The sequence below is a fragment of the Bufo gargarizans genome, chromosome 7, assembly GCF_014858855.1.
Source record: "Bufo gargarizans isolate SCDJY-AF-19 chromosome 7, ASM1485885v1, whole genome shotgun sequence".
Lineage (NCBI taxonomy): Eukaryota > Metazoa > Chordata > Amphibia > Anura > Bufonidae > Bufo > Bufo gargarizans.
In genome coordinates this window covers 9147707-9172376 of record NC_058086.1, presented here as the reverse complement: position 1 = coordinate 9172376, position 24670 = coordinate 9147707, and the positions used below count along the sequence as shown (strand labels likewise).

The 24670-nt window shown below is 43.0% G+C and overlaps 1 protein-coding gene across 1 annotated transcript in view; it reads right to left on the bottom strand.

The window, feature by feature from the left end:
• The window catches only part of TOM1 (target of myb1 membrane trafficking protein), a 118328-nt gene that overhangs the window by 62916 nt on the left and 30742 nt on the right, over positions 1 to 24670 (bottom strand). The window contains exons 3-6 of the mRNA XM_044300413.1: positions 14436 to 14514; positions 13694 to 13843; positions 8223 to 8357; positions 1546 to 1704 (exon numbers count right to left, since the gene is read on the bottom strand). Coding sequence (XP_044156348.1) covers positions 1546 to 1704; positions 8223 to 8357; positions 13694 to 13843; positions 14436 to 14514 — 523 coding nt within the window. The remainder of the gene's footprint in view (positions 1 to 1545; positions 1705 to 8222; positions 8358 to 13693; positions 13844 to 14435; positions 14515 to 24670) is intronic.

Sequence of the window (24670 nt, the reverse complement as noted above, 5' to 3'; positions counted from 1 at the left end):
AGTAAGAATCAATAAGGATCAACATCAAAAACCTTGATTTGCAAATAAGTGCCAGAAAATACAGATGGTGGTAATTCCAGGCCAGCTGGAGAGTGACATTTTGCATAGCAAAGGCTTTGTCACAAGGGAAATGGCAGAATTTGCAATCATCTTTCGAAATCGTTATTTGCATGCAATGGTGTGGTACAGGTACAGTTTTCTTATTCAGTTCCATCATATGGAGATATTACTCCCAAGAGATCTGCCTAGGGTACTGAACGTACACAGGTTCTCGACATAACCAATTGTGGGAGATGGGCCATGGCCAAGAGATATTTCAATTACTTTACGACATCCTCATTTTATCCATTCAATCTACATAAAATTAAATTACTATAAATGTCATGGAAACTGGCGGTATCAGGGAGGACGAGCTGCCTGACTTTCCTTACAATGCAAAGCGTACATTGTGCTCGTCAATGAATTCATCTTTAAATGGATTTTCCAGGATTATTATATTTATTTCTTATGCTCTGGATAGACCATTAAAATCTAAATCGGCATGGGTTCGACACCCCACAACCCTGCTCATCGGCTGTTCTGCAGCAGCTCTGGCATCGGACGGCAGCAGTGAAACTACACGGCTATATCCATTCTGTAGTGGACGGAGCTGGTTACAGTGGTAACTGCTGCAGTAACCAGGTCCGTCCACTATGCTCTGTACTTCCTGCGTCAAATCCCAGCAAGCGTGGATAGGTGATAATTTATGGGAGGGGAGAGAATCCCTTTAACTCAGTTTTATAAAAAAAAAAAAAAAAAAATTTATATATATATATATATATATATATATATATATATATATATATATATCACACATAATACACATATACATATACACACACACACACACACACACACACAGGGGTTGTCGATTTTTTTTTTTTACATTGATGATCTATCCTCAGGATAGGTCATCAATATCAGATTAGCCGATTTTGAGGATAGGTCATAAATATATATATAAAAAAAAAAAAAAAAAAAAACTTTCAGCCCTTTTTCACATTACTTTTCCAACCACAAAAAAATGGATTGATGGAAAACTGCACACAGATGGTCACACTGAGCATTCAGTTTTTCTCACTCCCACATCTGAATAGACTTCTAGTCATGCACGGAGTCTCTTGGATTGGGCATATGGATCTGTTATAGTCCCGATAGAGAACACACACAGAAGAGTCACATTATTCTATTTCACATAAGTTCCTTCTGATATCATCCCTAAGATGCACTGAACGAGACTTAATTTAATAGAGCTTCAGAAGAAGCTGAAACTAATAAATTGGCTATATAGGGTCACATTACAGAGCAGATACCATTATAGTACCTAAAAACGGAATTAAAGAGGTTTCTGGGGTTATAAAATGGGAAAAGAGGTTCAGCATCAATACCAGATACAGCTCACAGACACGGGTACAGAGAGGGTCTGCGTCTTTTCTCAAGGTTTTTCCATAAAGATACAATTGCTAGCCTTTTTCTTCACCGCCCATAACTGGAAGTCCCGTTTACCTGTTCAGCTGTGGGGATTATCGGAGCATCGCCGGAAGTTCCTGTCTGAGCCGGACCTGAATAAGGGGGTGGCTCGGGGTGACTGACTGAACCTCCTCTTTGAAGGGTACTAGGTGGTGACAAATCTGGTCGCGGCACAACTTCAGGTTTGACATAACTCTGAGGAAGAAACAATAGGACAATAAAGTTATATTTTTGCCATCTTGAACTACAGAGCAGTAAGCAGACCAATATTTACTTCACATTTATTATATGTATTTCACCTACAATAACTTACATTTGAAGGGGTTTACGAGATTTTTTTTAATTGATGACCTACCTTCTGGATAGGTGGGGGGATTGGTGGGGGACCTCCGCCGATCAGCTGTTTGAGAAGGCACTGGCACTCGCAGCAGCTCTGCAGTCTTCTCTCTACTCACCAAACACAGCGCCGTACTTTGCATAGTGGCTGTGCTTGGTATTGCAGCTCAGCCCCATTCACTTCAATGAGACTGAGCTGCAACTAGGCCAAGTGACCAATGAATGTGGCATCACTGGCTTAGACAAAGCTGAGAGATGGCTGAAGTGCTATTGTGAGCGCCAGTGCCTTCTTAAACAGCTGATCGGCAGGGTCCCAGGTGTCGGATCCCAACGATCTGATACTGATGACCTATCCAGAGGATAGCCCAAACAAAATTGATGGCAGCATATCCTTAAAGGGTTCTTTATTCAAGTTGGCTCCATAAAAATGTACAGAAAGGGCCAAAGATAGTGCAACGCTTCAACTACATCGCAGTCTTTCTCTACTCTACTACCATGTAGTCTAAACATCTTTAACACTTTAAGGATATGCTGCCATCGATTTTGTTTGGACTATTTATGGAGTGATCGCTATGGATCCATGGTTGCTGATGGGCTGAGGCATTCCTGAGGGAGTCTGGATGGTACGTTGGTGCTGCTTTCACTTTACATTTTCTACTATACAGAGGATAGGTCATCAGTAAAAAAAAAAAATCGTAAGACCCCTTTAATCTTACTGTACAGGTTGTTACAATTATGGAAACTAAGTGTGTGTCATTTAATTGATTAATACGTTTTCTCAAATAAACGTCACAAAACATAAATTTGTTGCAATTTTGTGTTATTTTTCATAAATGTTACAAATCCCCTTCTTTCTCATCCCATAATAAAAGTAAAGTGAGGATTTGTACAGGACATAACACACGACATGCATCAATGAGGTCCTTGGCAGTGCAGGAACTTAAATAGGCACTTTACACTCAATAGTAAAAGAAAACCAAAGAAACTTTGTAACATATCTTATTACAAAAAAAAAAAAAAAATGGCCCTTTCTTCACTTATCAGCAAATTCATCTTCTCCTGCTTCCTGAACTAATTATTCATCAACTCACTGAGAAAAAAAAGTGACACGCTGCTCTTACGGGTCTATGGAGAGAGGAGGAGGAGGAAGCAACTGCAGACTGAGAAAGTGGTGGAGACACAGAAAGTTACCTGTGCTCATCACAATTCTCATGCTTCATTAAGAATCATCCACTTAGAAAACCCCATTCAGGACAATCTGTACATGTAAAGAAGGATGTATGTATGTATGTATGTATGTATGTTCCGCGATCACTCAAAAATGCAACCATCGATTTCAACAAAACTTGGTATACACAACACATCCCTTGCTACCTGGAAAGAAATCTTGGGGGGGGGGGGGGGCTAGGGGCACAGCTCTCTAGGACGTACTGTTACAGAGATATTCCCAAAAAATGACCCGCATTAGCCAATACAAGCCTGCAAGTCTCTCTCTTCATATCCCAACTGCCATACACACGGTCAGCCAATAGAAGCTCGCAGGCCCTTAGTCTCCACATACACACAGTTTTAATCTAGGTTTCCATAACAAACCAGCCATTTTTCTTCACTGTTGTAGGTCAACTTTAGGCTATGGCTACACGACATGTGTCACGTGACAATAAGTTGCACAACTACACTGCTACATGTGTCACTGCTACATTTTTATAATGATAGTCTATGGTATTGCACTGCGACGTGACATGCTGCGACAGTCGCAGAAAAATCCATGGTGTTGCAGTGCAACACCATAGCCTGTTATTATAAAAATTGTTGAGACAATGTCGCGCGACACATGTTGTCGTGTAGCCCTAGCATTAAAGCGGCAGGGCGGTGTGGAGGTCACTGTTAAAGGGGCGAGCACTGTTAAGGGGGCAGGGGTCACTATTAAAGGGGCAACTGCTGCGGAGGTCACTGTTAAGGCAGCAGGGTACTGTGGAGGTCACTGTTAAGGGGGCGGGCCTCTGAGGAGGTCACTGTCAAGGGAGTGGGGTTCGGTTAAACTCACTGTTAAAAGGGGCAGGCTGCCCTGAAGTTCAAAGTTAAGGGGATGGGCTGCTGTGGAGGTCCCATTTTAAAGTGGCGAGGCAGTGTTAATGGGTGGTGGACTTTGGAGTTCACTGTTACGTCACTGTTATGGGGGATACTGTTGATATCTTAACAACACACACAAACATTAAATGAAATAGATGAAATATACCCGTGTGAAGTCGGGTCCTTCTACAGCATAAAAAAAAGACATGACATCTGGCGGCTGTTGTGAAAAATTATCAGCTAAAACACAGCAAAGAACAAAAGGTTGAAGGTAACAGATCAGGCATGCTGTGATTTCAATAAAACCACTGCGTGTCCTAAGCAATGTGCAGAATTCTGACTGCATTGTATGAATGTCATTTTTCAGAATCCTTTTCACGGCAATTGCACATCTAGCTGTGGCGAGTAATGACTGTACGTGCATGCACATCTGATTTCCATATTTATGTTTTAGGTATGACTTTTTTTGGTATTTATTCAGTATTGTAATACAGCTCAATATTAAGCATATTTAAAATATCAGGTAACAAATGGACTGATTGCCAATCACTGTATTGTGAACGTTATGTGTACGCTATGATTAGCTTTTTTAGGGATTAGTATGTAAGTTTTCCACAAGCTATTTTCACTTTCATTATGAAGATCAAAAAGATAAATTTGGCGATATGAAAACTGTGGGGGAGACCATACAAGTGACATGTTATAGCTGTTGGAACAGACAACCGTAGCAGCGCTAGATACTAAGCCAGTTGAGGCACAATCATTACTGACTGGCAACCTTCAAATCCAACGGTCAACTTTCCAATCTGGTCCTATGAGAGAACTATTTATAAAGGACTAGCAAAATTACCCGGTTCCACAAGAGTATATTTCGACTATATATTTTAACTAGCTGAAGGACCCGGCTTCGCTCGGGTATATTTAATCCATTTCATTTAATGTTTGTGTGTGTCGTTAAAAGACACTATCCACTATAACAGACTCCCTGTCCTCCATCTGGCGCAGGGCCTGGACAGACACAAGGATGTCCTCCTTTTGAACAGCTCAGTCTCAGACAGCAGCACTGTGCTGTCTGAATAGGGTTGCTTCGGGTATCGAATTTTCAATACTTTTGTCCGTTATCAACCTCGATACCGGAATTAGAAATTTTTCGATACTAGGATGTGCTGCTGTGCAATCTAGTATCACAGAGCATGGAGCGCGCTGCTATCAGCGTGCACCATGTTTCCTCAGCAGCACAGGGGAGAAGGCGTCACTCTCTTCCTCCCCCTGTGCCGCCGTTGCCACCAAATGAGGAGAGAGAGGGGTGGAGGAGGGGAGGGCGCACTGCGCCACCAATAAAAGTTAACATTTAATACAAATACAGGAGTATGGGTGCAGAATCACAGAAATCGCCCAGCCTCTATGAAAGGAAGCTGGATCAGCAGCAGTTAACCTCGGGGGTTAACTGCAACTTTCTGTCATAGAGGCTGGGTGACGGCTATGTGATTCTGCTGCCCGCACCCAGCCTCCTGTATTAAACGTTAACTATCATTGGTGGCACAGCGCGCCGCCCCCCTCCCCCAGTATTAAAATCAAAGGTGGAGCAGTGCGCCCCCCCCTTAACCCCCCCAGTATTAAAATCATTGGTGACAGTGGTCACATGGTCCCCTCTCCCCTCCTTCCCATTGGTGGTGCAGTGGCAGCGTCTTATCAGAGCCCAGCTGTGAAATCCTGGGGCTCCGATCGGTTACCATGGCAGCCAGGACGCTACTGAAGCCCTGACTGCCATGGTAATCTCCCTGCTGTGTGCACAAAGCCCAGGGCAGCGGGGAGAGTGCGAGATCCTATTCACTCTAATTAAATAAACAGTAAAAAAAATCATAAATTAAAAAAAAAAAAAGTATAAACCACCCCCATTACCAATTTTACATATAAAATATATAACAAACATATTACATATCGCCACATCCGAAAAGTCCAAACTATTAAAATATTTTTAAAAACTTTCGCCATTTTTTTTTTGTCACCTTGTCCCCCCCAAAAAATAAGATAGGACTGTTCGATTATGGGCCGGACATTCCATAAAATGCGGAACGCACACAGCTTTTTTTTGGGGCGTTTTTAATTTTTTTTTTTGTTTGGTATCAAGTCTCACAATACTTTTTTATGGTATCGAAACCGAATCAAAATTTTGGCATCGAAACAACCCCATGTCTGAGTGTGAGCTGCATGGCCGCCACACAGCACCGCACCATGTGAAATAAGGCCACCAGGTAGTACTGCACCATCTGAACAGTTTTCTAACACAACATGTCCTAAGCCAGTGATGGCTAACCTCCGGCAATCCAGCTGTGGTGAAACTACGACTCCCAGCATGCTCCATCCATTTCTATGGAGTTCTGAGAGCAGCCAAGCAAGGGGGCATCTTGGGAGTCGTAGTTTTACAACAGCTGGAGTACCGTAGGTTAGCCATCACAGTTAAGCTATAAGGAACTTCCACTGAGAGCTGGAAGGTCCATTCATACTCATATACTCCTGCTAATTAAAAATCACATGTGCCGAATGGGAGGAGTGCTGTTACCAGGACATGTTGTGTTAGACAACTGTTCAGATGGTGCAGTACTGCGTGGTGACCTTTTTTCACATGGTGCTGCGCTGCGGTCATTGTTGTTGTGGTGCTGTGCTGATCGGTAGGTGGGGCCGAGTGCTGGGGTGGCATTGCTAGGCAGCAGGGGTGCCGTTTGGATGCTGGATCCCGCCATCTGCTGGTGCGGTGCTGAGGCGCTGGTGGTCGCCGCACAGGATTTGGAGGTCTCCGCACAGTGCTGCGCCAAGTTTAGAGTAGGCCCCACTCAAAGAGGCAACCTTGACGCTGTGAGTGGGCTTATGCATTTTGATAAAAATGTACACTAATGCCTCTTGCATAAGCATGCACTATAGGGGGCAGTACACTGAATATTGCGCTGAGAAGCAAGGTTAATTAGATCAAAGCATAGCTTGTGGATGTGCATCCAGTTCTGTTTTTCTCCATTTGATAGAAGCTGATTTTTACCATCATTTTTTTTAATCCCTGTCAGCTGAGTGGGAGGAGGTGTGGCCTAACTAAATCGGGGGGGGGGGGGGGTGGCTTTGCGGGACCTAGACATTGATTTTTAACATAATTTTTTCAATCTGTCGACTGACGAGTGGGCGTGGCCTTACTGGATTGGGGGCATGTCCTTTTGAACAGCTCAGTCCAAGACAGCAGCATCGTGCTGTCTGAGTGTGAGCTGCAGGGAGAAAGTCACCCTCCCTCCCACCCTTGCAGTTTACAGAAGTTGATTTTTAACATTTTTTTCAATCCCCGTCGGCTGAGGAGTGGTATGGGGCGTGGCCTATCCGGATCAGGGGCGTGACTTAGCGGGACCTGGGGTCGGAGTTTTAAGTTAGTCTTATGAGGGTGGACACATTGTGGCAGGGGGCGTGTCTGGGCTCCTTCCTGCAAGAGTTACGTCCCTCTGGGCACCTTACTGGCTCATTTGCATACCAAATAAACTGGATTTTCAGAGCATAAAAACCATCTATTGCTGGAACAAAGACACATTTTGAAATAAGGTACTAAGAGCTATTAGGCCATGGCTTTTCTTCAATAGCCATTATACTGGTGACAGATTTCCTTTAAAGCTCACCTACAGCGATGAAGAAAAATGGCTGGGTTGTTATGGAAACCTAGAGTAAACCTGTATGTGGAGGCTAACGGCCTGCAAGCTTCTATTGGCTGATAAGAGTCATGTGACCAAGCTTCTATTGGCGAATGCATTTTTTTGGGAATATCTCAGGAACAGTACATCCTAGAGAGCTGAGACCTGGTCTAAAACCTTCCCGGACACCTGATGTACCTGTGTGCCAAATTTTGTGATTGTAAATGCGACGGTGCGGATTCCTTTAGCGGACATACATATACACACACACACACACACTCAGCTTTATATATTAGATAGATGTGTGTGATTAAAAGATATCCACACAGTAACCTCTAGAGTTCCACACCCACTTAACAGTGACCTCCACAGCACCCCACCCCCTTAAAGGGAATCTATAGCAGTGAAGAAAAATGGCTGGGTTGTTATGGAAACCTAGTGTAAAATTGTGTGTATGTCAAGGCTACAAGCTTCTATTGGCCAATAAGGGTCATGTGATGGTGCCATATTTATATTTTTGGGGAATATCTCAAGACTAATGCTTCCTTCCCGGACACCGGATGTACCTATGTGCCAAATTTGGTGCACGTATACATACATACAAAGAGTAGATAGATACATATTACCCAATCATGGACTTACAGGCTGAGGAGTATGAATAGGAGATAGCGTGTCCAGATCTGTCATTGGAAACTCAAGTCCTTTTCGTCTCAGGTCTTCATAAACAGCCACCACCCCAGTTAGATCAGGACTGCTGCGGAATGCATCTGCCCAAGCCTATGCCAGAATGAGGAACCAATACATGCTTAAGATTTAACATAAATTATATACTTTTTCTTATAAATATTGCTTGCCATTATATTACTGTGCATTTAATACTTTTCTCGTTTTTGCATAAAGGTGCTATCACCCACAGCAACCAAATTTAGCATTTTATGGTTGCTATAGGTTTGCATACATGGCTGCACATTACCTGAACAGGTTAGGCAATACAGACCTTCAGTATGGAATGCACTATGTGAAGGCAAAGCACAAGTACAGGGTTTTTATACAGTTATTCTTCCCTTCTAATAAATGTGATGTAAAAAAATTTAATCTCTCTGCCAAACCATGTTTTTTTGTTACTATTCACATAAAACAATATTGAAAATATTCCAGTTTTCACACTGGCCACTAGAGTAGTCATAATAGGTTAAATCCGATTTCTGAAGTTCACTAGTCAGCTTTGCTGTTTAGATTAACACAGAAAGAACAGAGTAATTTCGTTATCACTAGAGGGTGGTCAAGTTAATAACAGCTCTATTGTACAGCTGGAGGTCTAGATAATAACACCATCCACAAGGTAATGCTCTGTATACATCGCCTGGGAAACTACTTGGTCTCTTTAGGCTCTCACACATTAATGTATCGTTGGCCGTACGCACTGAGAGCGGTAGGTTAGGCTGTTTAATGTGTATGGAGAGCTCCCGACTCTCCCTGACATCGTCAAATTAATATTTTGCCAGATCTATTTGTTCTCCCGGGACATAAGATGCCGTCAGAGGTGTCTGGTAGCAGCTTTCTCCCATCTCCCCGTTAAATACACATACACATTTGGCCGAGCTGAACGTGTAAGCGCATGAGGGAGTCAGAGAGATGGCTTACAGCTAAATTTACATTAAACGGGTTTCCGTCATGAGAAATAACATTATGTATCTGACTGACATTAGCGATGGGCTACTGTCAGCAGTACATAACAGTGGGCTTTATAACTCCCTGCCTGTCACCGTTCTCTTAAAATAAAGACTTTTAAAATATGCTAAAGAGCCTCTAGGGGCAATCTCTAGAGCGTTGCTTCAGCACCTAGAGGATCGGTCTACGCACCCTTTTGCACGCCCAGGTCCAGTTGATTGACTTTTGAGTTCTCCTCATTGTCCCGTAAATCCCACGCTCTCCCTTTTAGTATTCAGCGCAGGCACAGTGAGTGAAGGACGCGCTCCTGCTGCCGGCTTCCTTCCTTCGGCGCAATGAGGAAGCCGGCAGCAGGAGCTGCGTCCTTCACTGCGCTAAATACTAAACGGGACGGCGCAGGCATGGGATTTACGGGACACTGAGGAGAACTCGAAAGTCAATCAACTGGACCTGGGCGTGCCAAAAGGTGCGTAGACCGAGCCTCTAGGTGCTGAAGCAACGCCCTAATAGCACCTAGAGGCTCATTAGCATATTTAAGAAGTCTTTATTTTAGGAGAACGGCGGCAGGCAGGGAGATATAAAGCATACTGTTATGTACTGCTGACATTAGCCCATCGCTAATGTCAGTCAGATACATAACGTTATTTCTCAGGGCAGAAACCCTTTAAGTGTATGGCCTCCTAATGCACTTCATCACTTCCTAGAGATTGTAATAATCTGACATTTCTCAATCAAATCACTCATTCATCTGCGCTGGCATAAAGTGCTCACAAAATCTCCTTCATGGTCTATAGCAGGGGTGGGCAACCTGCGGCACTCCAGCTGTTATGAAACTACAACTCCCAGCATGCATGCTTGCTCTGCTTTTCTCAGAACTATGAAATAAATGGAGCATGCTGGGAATAGCCTATACACACAATATAAGATAATAAGTGTGCATCTCCAATATGGCCACCCCGGGGAAGGTTTTCTAAATTAAAAAAACAGCTACACATTTTTATTATTATTTTTAAACCTACATTATTTATTTTATACTGACTTACATTTAATTAACTGAACTAAAACTCAATACATGGGGCATGCATTTAAATAATAAAATTTTTTAATCCACTTCCATTTTTAAAAGGTGTAAATAGTCTTTTGATTACTTCTAATCCATTGCTGCCATCAAGTGGTCAGCATGAAATATCAGTCTAGCTGTAGATCCTGGATATTCTGCAGGTTGAAACACCAAGTCTGTGGCACACTGATAAAGTAGGTTTTATTGGATTTTCCACATTATAACTGTAATTTCTTTCAATTTATTTGGAAGAAAACAAACAAATGACAGCTCCATCCAGTTTAACCAGTAAAAATAACCCCATTAAACCCCTTTAGATCCAGAGGAAGGCACAAAAACATGAGGCAAATTTGTGCCCAAAGTAAAATACATTTCTACCTTACCCAAATCTGAAGATCTGTGTGCACTTGTTAGATTTCAATGCATTTTTTACGAAATGTCAAGAACAAAACGCATATTCAAGGTGATGCTTTACCAGTCATGAATACACCTAGAATCAGCAACCTCCGGCACTCCAGCTGTTCTGAAACTACAGCAACCAGAATGCTCCATTCACTTCTATGGTAGTTACAAGAGCAGGGGAGCAAGTGTGCATGCTAGGAGTTGTAGTTTCACAGCAGCTGGAGTGTCAAAGGTTGCTAACCCCTGATATACACAGTTAAGTCATATTATTATGACCACCAGATAATCTCCAGAGTAACCGCAGTGTGCAGTGCGGACAGCTTCTAGGTGGACTGGGAGTGATGCAATAAGGTCCTGGTAGGATGTCACAGGTATCTGGAGCCATGCTGACTGCAGTGCATCCCACAGCTGCTGGAGGATCTATAGAGTGAACGCGACGATAGAGGTGGTCCCGCAGATGCTCAATTGGGTTCAAGTCTGGGGAATTAGGGGGTCAGAGTAGTACTTGGAAGTCTTGGTCATGCTCTTCCAACAAATATCAGACATTTCTAGCCATGTGACATGTCGTATTGTCTTGCTGGAAGATCACATCCACCTCATGGAAGACGATCAGCAGGTATGGGTGATCTGTAAGGATGGATTTATATCCAAATTGGTTGACAGTGCCCTCCACATGGATGAGTGGGCCCAGAGAATGCCACATAACCATTCCCCAGACCATAACGCTGCCTACACCAGCTTGTGTTCTTCCAGAAATGGTTGCAGGGTGTTTGTTCTCTGATGAAGCAGAGGTCCGACGTCCATCCGTTCAATGCAGATAACGTGACTCATCGGAGAAGGCAAGGCCTTTGTCACTCAGCAGAGGTCCAGGTCTGATATTGCCATGAAAATTGAAGCCTTTTCTGCCAATGCAACTTTCTTCGGAGCCCCATACGCAGCTGGGTTCACTGAACTGTGTTTTAGACACATGTCTGTTAGCCCCCTGGTTCATTTTGTGAGTCGCTTCACTGTAGCGTGTTGTTCACCCTTGTGCACCTTCCTAGCCGACTTTCCCATCACACATCAATGGAACGCGGTGCTCCACAATTTCCACGTTGCTTATTCGCAGTGGTTCCATTTGCCCACTCACGATACACTTTCATCACAGTAGCACGTGAACAGTTCACACACTGCGCAGTTTACTACCACCCTTGGCCCAAAAGCCGATGATCATCCCTTTTTAAAACTCTGATTTCACCCCCATTTACTCACAACAGCGACAAGGGATATGTGTGCAAACAGCCTATACCCACCAAGCCAGCTCATGACACGTGACGTCCTTCATGAGCTAAGCATTGCTGACGTTGAAACTAGGGAGTGGTCGGTGGGGGTCTGTGGGCTGAGACTCCCATTGATCGCTAGAACGAGGAGTGAGAAGTGCTCACATAGCTTGCGCTCTCCAAGCTGCAGGAGATGGAATCTAGAGAGGCCCAAAGACTTTCTATCGAGCCCGTCACCAATAGCGAGGAGAGAAAGTGCGCTATGTGAGCACTTCTCTCTTCTCATGCAAGCGATTAGTGGGGATCTCAGCGCTCAGACCCCCACCGATGAAAATCTTTGATATGTTGCTATGACATATCTCAAAAGCTTTTTGAAAGCTCAGTGAACCTTTAGGCCCCTTTCACACGAGCATGACGGATTGGCTCCGGATGCGTTCAGGGTGCATTCAGTGAAACTCGCACCATTTTGCAAGCAAGTTGTGTCTGCGATTGCGTTCAGTTTTTCCCGCGCGGTAGCAATGCGTTTTGCACACGCGTGATAAAAAACTGAAGGTTTACAAACAACATCTCTTAGCAACCATCAGTGACAAACACATTGCATCCGCACTTGTTACCGGATGCATTGCGTTTTTCACTGATGCCCCATTCACTGCTATGGGGCCAGGGCTGCGTGAAAAACGCAGAATATAGAACATGCTGCCTTTTTCAAGCAACGCAGAACTGATGTGTGAAAAAAAAAAAAAACGTTCATGTCAGGATTCAGTGCGGGTGCTATGCGTTCACGTCACGCATTGCACCCGCGCTGAAAACTCGCACGTGTGAAAGGGGCCTTAAAGAGAACCTGTCACCGGGGTTTTGTGTATAGAGCTGAGGACATGGGTTGCTAGATGGCTGCTAGCACATCCGCAATACCCAGTCCCCTAGCTCTGTGTGCTTTTATTGTGTAAAAAAACTGATTTGATACATATGCAAATAAACTTGAGATGAGTCCTGTCCCTGACTCATCTCACATACAGGACTCATCTCAGGTTCATTTGCATATGCATCAAATTGTTTTCTTTACACAATAAAAGCACACAGAGCTATGGGGACTGGGTATTGCGGATGTGCTAGCGGCCATCTAGCAACCCATGTCCTCAGCTCTATACACAAAATCCCGGTGACTGGTTCCCTTTAAAGTATCTGCCCAATGGATCAAACCAAGCACTTGGTTCTACAGTTTCCACCAGAAATCCCACTATCTTTACCCAGAGGCAGATTGAGAATCAAAATGTGTCATCCTGCTCCGATTCCACTCTGGATAACCCCAATTAGTAGACTGTTCATTATAATTGCAAATGATTCCTTTAATGTAAAAAAAACTATGACAATGATATTAAATCACAGAGCCTTACTTTAAGAAAAATAAATAAATAAAATCAGCAGGCCACAACGTACACTATAAAAAGAGCTTTGTGCCGTGATCATAGTAATATTCTATTCACGCAGTCTTTTCCAAGCAGAGTTCCTGCTGTTCCCCCACATAATAAAAACTGAAAAAATATGAAATATATATGACCAAATAGAAGCTGTACTGATGCCCATGAGAACACTCAGCATGCTGCCTTGCGGCTCACATACACATCAATCGTCTCATAAAAGAATTTACAGCCGTGTATACGAGACGCTTAGAAGCCCTTTTCTATCCATAAAGTACTCTAGTTCTGTGGAATCAGCCGTACCTGTATCAAATTAAGCACCTTATCGTGGACTATAGCTGGAGGGTTGTTTTTAGGCAGGATCGTCCTTACTAGCACCCCTTCAACAAATTCCTGGTTGGCTGCTAGTACATGGAATCGGTGTCCACAATTCTTCACACAAGCCTCAAGTACCTGGAGAAGAGAACATCACGTGTGATATTACTAGGAGGACATAATACAACACTCAAAGTGCAACTGCCTTTTTGTTTTATTCTTGTAAAGAGTATAGGAGCAGTGATAAAGTCTGATACAAAAATAGGCACTAATTACTAAAATTGTACATTTCTATTAGAAAAATAGCTCTAAAGTGACCCATGTTAAGCCTTAGCAACGCTCCTCTGTTTACATAACAGGGAGGAAGGCTGCTAAGGCTCAAAATGGGCCACTTTACAGCTATATTTCTAATAGAAATGTACAATTTCAGTAATTAAAGTATATTACAAAAATATTCAGCATCACTGCCCCTACACATTACAAAAATAAAAAAAGAATGACAGTTACACTTTCAGTTAGAGACAAGCCCTGTCCACAGCCCACATTAGGAACCCACTAGGATCACCACCCTGTACAAGTCGGAACGCATAGCCACTCAGTATGAGATGTTCAAGCTCTGGTGGACCCTGCCTGCCACATGTGAACGTACAGTAGAATTGTTCCAATTAGATATAGCTGTACTACAGACTTATCTGGCCCCTAGAGACAAGGGGTGTAAGGCATAACTCACCGTCAAGGCCAAAATAACCTCCTGAAAGTTCTTATTTCCCACAATTCTTTTCTTTAGAGCACGGATTGCATCTTTAGGCCTAAGAGAAAACACTGGAGTCATTTACTAGCAGAAGTTTAGGCATACCAGATCAGATTACAGTATAGAATAGTAAATCCCAAAAATGCCATCATGTAAGACAAGTGCAAGGACCTCCTTGCTTTACTTTTTGCTCTGTGTGGATTGTCATGCTTAAACTTTTGTGCATGCATATCAAATATTGTTCACAAATCTGTCTAAATCTATGTTAGTGAGCACTTCTCCTTTGCCGAGATAATCCATCCCACCTCACAGGTGTGGCATATCAAGGTGCTGACTAGACAGCATGAATATTGCACAGGTGTGCCTTAGACTGCCCTTAATAAAAGGTCATTTTGAAATGTGCACAGTTTTGCCTTACGGGGGGGGGGGGGGGGGGGGTCAGTATCCGGTGTGGCCATTTATCTCACGCAGTGCAACACATCTCTGTCACATAGAGTTGATCAAGTGGTTGATTGTGGCCTGTGCAATGTTGGTCCACTCCTCTTCAATAGCTGTGCAAAGTTGCAGAATATTGGCAGGAACTGGAACACGCTGTCGTATACGCCGATCCAGAACATCCCAAACATGCTCAATGGGTGACAATGTCCGGTGAGTATGCTGGCCATGCAAGAACTGGGATGTTTTCAGCTTCCAGTAATTGTGTACAGATCCTTGCAATATGGGCCGTGCATTATCATGCTGCAACATGAGGTGATGGTCATGGATGAATAGCACAATAATGGGCCTCAGGCCTCATCACGAAATCTCTGTGCATTCAAAATGTCATCAATAAAATGCACCTGTGTTCGTTGTCCATTACATACGCCTGCCCATACCATAACCCCACCGCTACCATGGGCCACTCGATCCACAACGTTGACACAAAGCCACACATGCTGTCTGCCATCTGCCCTGAACAGTGAAAACAGTGACTCATCCGTGAACAGAACGCCTCTCCAACGTGCCAGACGCCATTGAATGTGAGAATTTGCCCACTCAAGTCGGTTACGACGACAAACTGCAGTCAGGTCCAGACCCCAATGAGGACGACGAGCGTGCAGATGAGCTTCCCTGAGACGGTTTCTGACAGTTTGTGAAAAAATTATTTGGTTTTGCAAACAGATTGTTGCTGCAGCTGTCCGGGTGGCTGGTCTCAGACGATCATGGAGGTGAACATGCTGCATGTGGAGGTCCTGGGCTGGTGTGGTTACACGTGGTCTGCGGTTGTGAGGCCGGTTGGACGTACTGCCAAATTCTCTGAAAAAAAACTTTGGAGACGGCTTATGGTAGAGAAATGAACATTTGTTGCACTGGCAACAGCTCTGGTAGACATTTGGCTAAAATCAAAATCAGGGCGAGCACTCAACACTTGGTCCCAATTGGTTATGAATAAGATATTTATTAAATCACAATAATAACGCGTATATTAGAAGTTTATAGACTAAAAACTACAAATAAAATACATAGCAATTCACATATATAAGAATAAATGGATAGAAACTATTACTAAAATCAGAAATCACTGGTGCAAATGTGACCAATCTGGGCAGTTAATAACAAAATTGCATTTCAATTTCCCATGTGCACCTTGAAATAGTTCATAAATATCGCTCCAATATTAGTAATGAGCGAATAAATCAAGCCGTGCAAATGTAGCCAATCTGGGTAGTTGGTAACAAAAGTGCGCTTCAATTTCCCATGTGCAACTCGGAATAGTTCATGGATATCACTCCAATGTTAGTAATAAGCAGGCGGATCAAGCCGTTCCTGTATAAACACGTGCTTTGGTATCTTAGGTAGTGGTGGTATAATCAAGTACCATGTAGATTTTGCAAGATACAGATTGACCAAGTGTTGAGTGCTCGCCCTGATTTTGATTTTAGCCATTTTTCACTACCAGAGGAGGGGTGTTCCTCTTTATTGGGCTAGTAGCACCTAATCCAGAACCCCGCCTGAGGTGAGCCACCATTTTGAGTCTGGTAGACATTTGTCAGAAAATAAATCAAATTTTTATATATATATATATATATATATATATATATATATATATATATATATATATATATATACACACACACACACACACACACACACACACATATATATATATAGCCTTTGATATCCTGATATCTGTGCTGAATGTAAGCCTTCTTGTCTGTTCATAAAAGTGCAGGATGAGTTCAAAATCTTTGTATTTCAAATAGCTAACTCCCAGATTAAGCATCAGGGTAGAAATGTTTGGATAGTATACTATTGTGTGAAAGAGGTTTAGACAAATACAATAAAAATAATTTACTCAGATATGACAATGGAGTAGAAATGTGCTGAGTTTTAGTTGATCTTCAGTAATTCACATCATTAGATGTTCTATCCTACATGTTATTATGTTAAGATATAGGAAAGTAAAGTATCATATAAGTGCATTATATAAGTATATTCTTGGTTTCTATTATAGAAATAGCTGAATTTCTTGTATGGTCTAAATGTGTATGTTACTATGCCACTGTGAGGAGTTAATCATTTCAGTCTCAAGTGTTATTTCAGTGGGAATTGTAGAGAGAGATCATGAATAGTGTTCATCGAGCACCGTAGTGCTCAGGTCGAACACATCAGGATGTTTGGGTGCTCGATCGGAGTATAATGGAAGTCAATGGGAGAACCCGAGCATTAAACCAGATACCCCTTGCTCTGAAGAGGGGAGGGTGCCTGGTTCATAGGAAAATGTCAGAAACTTATGAAACACCGAAATGGTTCGGGAACAGCATTGGGAGGATGTCTGGATGCATCTTGGACTCCTAGGTCGCTGCTGAGAACGATGTGGTCCGAATAGTACGCCACCTTTACAGACTGACAATAATACGCACAAAACCGGGGGGGGGATATATATATATATATATATATATATATATTTAGAGGATAAATTGTAAAAAAAAAATAAAAAAAATAAAAATAAAAAAACACATTATTTCCTGTATATTCACTTGTATAAAAACACCCTTTGTTACATATAAAGGAGGGCATCATACACAGCCTTGAACAATGATGATTGATGGCCTGCTGGTGACCCTCAAAAACATCTGGAGAAAGGGCCTGCTGCTCTAACCATCTAAAACATTAGGGGCAAGGGCCTGCTGCCGCATTGATGACTCTAAATAACCTCTGGGTGATTGCACGTCTCCGTGATGTCTCCGTGACGATCCATTTGGATGTCTGCCCTATCAACTTTGGAGCAATTTTTCAACAAGGACCTTCTGGTATAGCACCGTTTTGCTTGTCCTCTCCACCAGAGGAATTAGAGATGAGAAGTTCTCTTTGTAGCGGGGTCGAGAAGGGTGAACACCCAGTGATCCATTTTGTCTAAAATGCGTATAACACGCGGGTCGTGGGAAAGGCAGCCTAACATGAAGTCAGCCAGGTGTGCCAGAGTACCAACAGGCAAGACTTTGCTGTCGTCATCAGAAGGTGAGCTGACCCTGTAAAACATTATATGCGACGAATAAGCATGTTGATATGATGGAAGAGGAGGATGAGAAAAGGAAGATTTAACCATATACCCTTTTTTGTGGTGGAAGGGAGTGTATGGTAATACAGTGTATTGAGTACATTAAACACCACATTTAAAGTGCCCTTGTTAATCTGCTTTACTCTGGTGGAGTCAAGAATTCTGGGGCAATCCAGGCCTTGTTCATTTTTATAAGAGTCAACCGGTCAGCATTTTCAGTTGACAGGCAGATATACTTATCTGTCATAATGCCACCAGCAGCACTAAATACCCGCTCAGACAAAACGCTTGCGGCAGGGCAGGCCAGCCTCTCCAAGACGTAGAGCCCCAGTTGGTCACACGTGTCCAGCTTGGACACCCAGTAGTTGTAAGGCACTGAGGGATCACTGAGGACGCTGATACGGTCAGCTACGAACTCCTTCACCATCTTCCAAAACGTTTCTCTCCCTGTGACAATAGGTCGCACATCAGGGTGAGGGTGCTGGCAGGGTGTCAAACTGTCCCAGGCCTTGGAGAGTGTTGCCCTGCCTCTGTTGGAACTGCCGCCAGCGTTGTCAGATGGAAATTTTTGGAGCAGATTTTCAACAAGTACCTTCTTGTATTGCACCGTTATGCTCGTCCTCTCCACCTGAGAAATGAGAGATGAGAAGTTCTCCTTGTAGCGGGGGTCAAGAAGAGCGAACACCCAGTAGTCAGTGTTGTCTAAAATGCGCGGGTCGCGGAAAAGGCAGCCTAACATTAAGTCGGCCATATGTGCCAGAGTACCAACAGGCAAGACTTCGCAGTAGTCATCAGTCTCCCCATCCTCTTCTGCCCACCCACGCTGAACAGATGGAATTAAACTTCCATGGGTACTACACTCTGTAGCGGAGGCAACTGTCTCCTGCTCCTCCTTTTCATCGTCAAATTCGCGCTAAGAAGACGGGGGAGGGTGGTCTGGCTATGACCCTGTGTACTGTCTTCTTCCCCCATTTCCACATGCAAAGCGTCATCCTTAATTGTGAGCAGCGAGCGTTGGAGTAGACACAGAAGTGGGATGGTTACGCTGATAGAGTTATCACCGCTCACCATCTGTGCTGATTCCTCAAAGTTTCATAAAACGTCACAGAGGTCAGATATCCATACCTACTCCTTGCTTCTGATTAGCAGAAGCTGACTGGAAAGACTACAACCATGTTGCAGCTGGTATTCCACTACTGCCCTCTGCTGCTCACAAAGCCTGGCCAACATGTGGAACGTGGAGTTCCAGCACGTGCTCACGTCACGCAACAGCCGGTGAGACAGGGTGGTACTTAACCGACTGGAAGCATTATCTCGTGCAATCCAACCGACCAGCTGGTTGCACGGTATGACTTTGTATGAGTTTTGTCCTGCGACGCCCTGCAAACTGGGACATGAAGCTTGGCATCGTGGATGATTGTTTTTCTTGTGCTCTGGCAGCATGCACCGTTTCAACGCGTCCAGGGCCACGGCCTCTGCGTGAACCATCAGCACCCCGGCCACTGCCCCGTCCCTGACTGCTCGCCTTCTTCATATTAAAATGCTATATGCACGCTTGAAACACAAGATGTGGCACGGATGTGCAAGCACAGTTTATTAAAAAAGGAAAATAGATTTCTCCAATCTCTGGCCCTAACACACAGAAGGTATTGGACAGATGTCACAAGTCACTGCAGACACCCTCTATAGAAAAAGAAGGAAAAAAAAATAATAATTGGTACTGCCAGCCTGCCACCACACACAATAGTCCTGAAAAGGACTTTTGGGTCTTTTAAACGTTTTTGTACTAAATAGATTGCGATTACACTCCCTACACGGTCTTTCCCTTCCGAAGCGCAGCTCTCCCTGACTACAAATGATCCGAATATGACTCACTATGTCAAGCACCTGCTCCCCCAACTTTATGAATGAAGCAGGCGGCGCGGGCGCGTGACGTAGTGAGTTACGCTGCCAGTGCCCGCCTGCCCGCCCTCCTGCCTGATATGGGCGTTAGTAAGTGAAGATTAATTGATTGTATTGTTAGTAAGTGAAGATTAATTGATTGTATTGAAGATTATTATAGTTAAACAATGCCTACAGTTATAGACCGGATTACTACAGTGAGCGGGGCCCGGTACAATAGAATACAGTGACTGCACGGGCCCCGCTGCCATTACAAAAATAGATGCCGGCCCCCGCCCCCTGCATTGGGGGTCATTCACACTACACAGGGACACTGTTATGGGGGAGGTGGGTCTGTGGATGACACCTAGCATAAGATGCTATATGTGTCATCCACAGATCCCCTATAACAGTGCCATCTACAGATGCCCCTGTGAGAGATGGGTTTTATATTCCAATATAATGTGGTGTGAACATTCTGTAGTACATATTTTCATCCACTAGATGGCAGCAAACCATATGTATGAGAAGGTCAATAAGGGAGGGGGAAGAGGGGATTACATTGAAGTTTTCAAATCTACCTATGAACTCAGTTGAAGTTGCTGAAACCACTCCTATCAGGTTAAGGAGCCAATAGTCTCTTCTTAAAGAACACCGCTTTTGTGATGTCATGTCTGCTATTTAAGTCAATGTAATGTGAATAAAGTTGCTCTCTCTTCTACCATGGCTCAAGGGGGATAAGAAGATGCTTTCATGAAACCATTATGGCACATGCATACTTATACTTCTAATTGATTTGACACCACACAAACAAGATGAGAAGCGCATGAATTACGCTGACACCCCCATAACAGTGCCATCCACAGATCCCCCATTAGTTCAAAACCCACACCTTTTGGTTCAAAATATTTTTTCTTATTTTCCTCCTCAAAAAACTATGCGTCTTATGGGCCGGTGTGTCTTATAGGGCGTAAAATACGACATATCCTCTAGGTTACCTTGGGCTTTCTTAAAAACATTTGCATATCATTGATTATTTTATTGTCACAGATTTTTATATTTAGTTTGCACTGTATTATTATTATTATCTTAAATAAATATATATTTTGATTACCACTGCCTTTTCTTTTGTCGAACTTAACAGATCACAAGCTCTTATTGGCTTGGCATTTATGTTAATAGGTTAGAATCTCCTTCTTTACAGATTCAAAGTTATTTATATAAATAATATAAACTGTTAATCAGAGCAGTATAAATATTCTGACACATTCCCGCAGTCAGCATGCCAATTGCACGCTCCCTCAAACGTTGAGACATCTGTGGCATTGTGCTGTGTGATCAAACTGCACATTTCAGAGTGGCCTTTTATTGTGGGAAGTCTAAGGCACACCTGTGCAATATTCATGCTGTCTAATCAGCACCTTGATATGCCACACCTGTGAGGTGGGATGGATTATCTCGGCAAAGGAGAAGTGCTCACTAACACAGATTTAGACAGATTTGCGAACAATATTTGAGAGTAATGGGTCTTTTGTGTATGTGAAAATGTTTCAGATCTTTGAGTTCAGCTCATGGAAAATCGAAAGTGTTGCGTTTATATTTTTGTTCAGTGTGTGCGTATAATTTTTTTTTTTTTTTTTTAGATAGTGAAAGGAAAATTAATCAGGGACAGTTATGTTTCCCCAAGATTCCTCTCATGTGAGCAGTAGGCTCATGAAAAGCTGAATGAGATACAGAGTACTGTGCAAATGTTTTAGCAGCATGTGGGAATAAATGCTGCAAAGAAAGAATACTTTGAAAAATAGAAGTGTTCATAATGTAAATTTTAATTGATTCCTCAGCAGGACAACTACCCCAAACATACAGCCAGGCATGGGATCCAGCCGGTTCTCTCCGGTTCTGCCGAACCGTTTGTTAAAATTACAGGCGGTTCGCAGAACCGGTGAGAAGCAGGGATCCCGACCCGGTCCTGCAGCTGCGCCTGCACCAGTGGCGTAGCTATAGGGGTGGGGGCGGAGCGGAAGCCGAGAGGAGAGGCCCTGTGTGACGCGCACTGTGCAGGGCAGCTGGGCAGGCGAAGTGAGGAGGGGCCGGGGGAGCGGCTTCAGTTGAGGTGCGACGCAGGACTTAGTCACGTACCTCACTGTGACCTCCTGCGGCGGATCTCGCGAGATGACGCGATGACGCGGCGCGGGAAGGCACAGTGAGCGAGGCATTGGTGACCGCCTGTACCAGGATGCCACAAGCTGTGAAGGAGAGAGAGGTAAGTATTAATTATTTCTCCTAAGCAGGTGCCTACTCCACCTTCCCCTCATCCTGACCCAATGTTTAGATTCTTTTAGCCAAACAAGAGTTATGGATGGGGTTGATGACAATATTTAAGGTGGCCACACACAGGGAAACACATCTATTTTGCCCACAGAGTAAGAGCAGCTTTTTTAAGCGGTACTCCACTATGTAATGGCCCCCTCTTTATTATTAATGTAATGACCCCCTCTTTATTATTAATGTAATGGCCCCCTCTTTATTATTAATATAATGGCCCCCTCTTTGTTATTAATATAATGGCCCCCTCTTTGTTATTAATATAATGGCCCCCTCTTTGTTATTAATATAATGACCCCCTCTTTATTATTAATGTAATGGCCCCCTCTTTATTATTAATGTAATGGCCCCCTCTTTATTATTAATATAATGGCCCCCTCTTTGTTATTAATGTAATGGCCCCCTCTTTATTATTAATATAATGGCCCCCTCTTTATTATTAATGTAATGGCCCCCTCTTTATTATTAATGTAATGGCCCCCATCTTTATTATTAATATAATGGCCCCCTCTTTATTATTAATGTAATGGCCCCCTCTTTATTATTAATGTAATGGCCCCCTCTTTGTTATTAAAGTGGGGGCCATTATATTAATAATAAAGTGGGGGCCATTATATTAATAATAAAGTGGGGGCCATTATATTAATATTAAAGTGGGGGCCATTATATTAATATTAAAGTGGGGGCCATTATATTAATATTAAAGTGGGGGCCATTATATTAATATTAAAGTGGGGGCCATTATATTAATAATAAAGTGGGGGCCATTATATTAATAATAAAGTGGGGGCCATTATATTAATATTAAAGTGGGGGCCATTATATTAATATTAAAGTGGGGGCCATTATATTAATATTAAAGTGGGGGCCATTATATTAATAATAAAGTGGGGGCCATTATATTAATAATAAAGTGGGGGCCATTACATTAAAAATAAAGAGTGGGCCGTTATAGTAATAATAAAGAGGGGGCCGTTACAGTAATAACAAAGAGGGGGCCGTTACAGTAATAACAAAGAGGGGGCCATTATATTAATAATAAAGAGGGGGCCATTATATTAATAATAAAGAGGGGGCCGTTATATTAATAATAAAGTGGGGGCCGTTATATTAATAACAAAGAGGGGGCCGTTATATTAATAACAAAGAGGGGGCCGTTACAGTAATAACAAAGAGGGGGCCGTTACAGTAATAACAAAGAGGGGGCCGTTACAGTAATAACAAAGAGGGGGCCGTTACAGTAATAACAAAGAGGGGGCCGTTACAGTAATAACAAAGAGGGGGCCGTTACAGTAATAACAAAGAGGGGGCCGTTACAGTAATAACAAAGAGGGGGCCGTTACAGTAATAACAAAGAGGGGGCCGTTACAGTAATAACAAAGAGGGGGCCGTTACAGTAATAACAAAGAGGGGGCCGTTACAGTAATAACAAAGAGGGGGCCGTTACAGTAATAACAAAGAGGGGGCCGTTACAGTAATAACAAAGAGGGGGCCGTTACAGTAATAACAAAGAGGGGGCCATTATATTAATAAAAAAGAGGGGGTCATTATATTAATAATAAAGAGTGGGCCATTATAAAAATAATAAAGAGGGGGCCATTACAGTAATAACAAAGAGGGGGCCTAAGGCTTTTTAAAAGTTGAGTGGTATGTGTGTAGTGTATATATGGTGTATGTAAATATGTCGTGACTGTGTTGCATATATATGGTGTATGTATATATGTGTCATGACTCGTGACGCGCTGCGTATCCACCGCTGAGTAGGGAACCTGTTTAAAAATTTGAATCCCACCCCTGCATACAGCCAATATCATTAGGAACTAAGAAGTCCTAGAAGTGAGAATGTGGCCTCGACAGTGCCTTGATCTCAACATCAGAGTCTGTCTAGAATTACATAAAGAGACAGAAAGATTTCAGCAAGCCTACATCTACAGAAGATCTGGGGTTAGTTCTCCAAGAAGTTTGAAAAACCTGCCCATCGAGTTCCTTCAAAAACTGTGTGCAAATGTACCTAGAAGAATTGATGCTGTTTTGAAGGTGAAGGGTGGTCACACCAAATATTCACCTGATCTAGATTTCTCTTTTGTTCATTCACTTTGATTTTTGTTAAATGATAAAAATAAAACTATTAACATTTCTGTTTTTGAGAGCATTCTTACTTTGCAGCATTTTTCCCTAGTGTAGTTTGCTAAGAGCTTTGGTAAGTATGGTTTTCAGGCCTGGGGTTTTATGGAATGCTGGGCAGGTTGGTAGTGGGGCCTATGATTCCGTTCCTGGTCAGTACAAGTTTTCTTTGTAACACAAGTCCAGCCTATTACTGAGCTATTAACGTGCAAGGTGTGCAGTAGAGAGAGAGCCGTCTGAGGAGACAGAACATGTCCGGGGAGACTGTTATTGAGGTTGCTGGTCATTTATTCCTGGTGCGAGGTAACACGTTAATATAATTTTGTTTGAGTGGTTGGTAGTA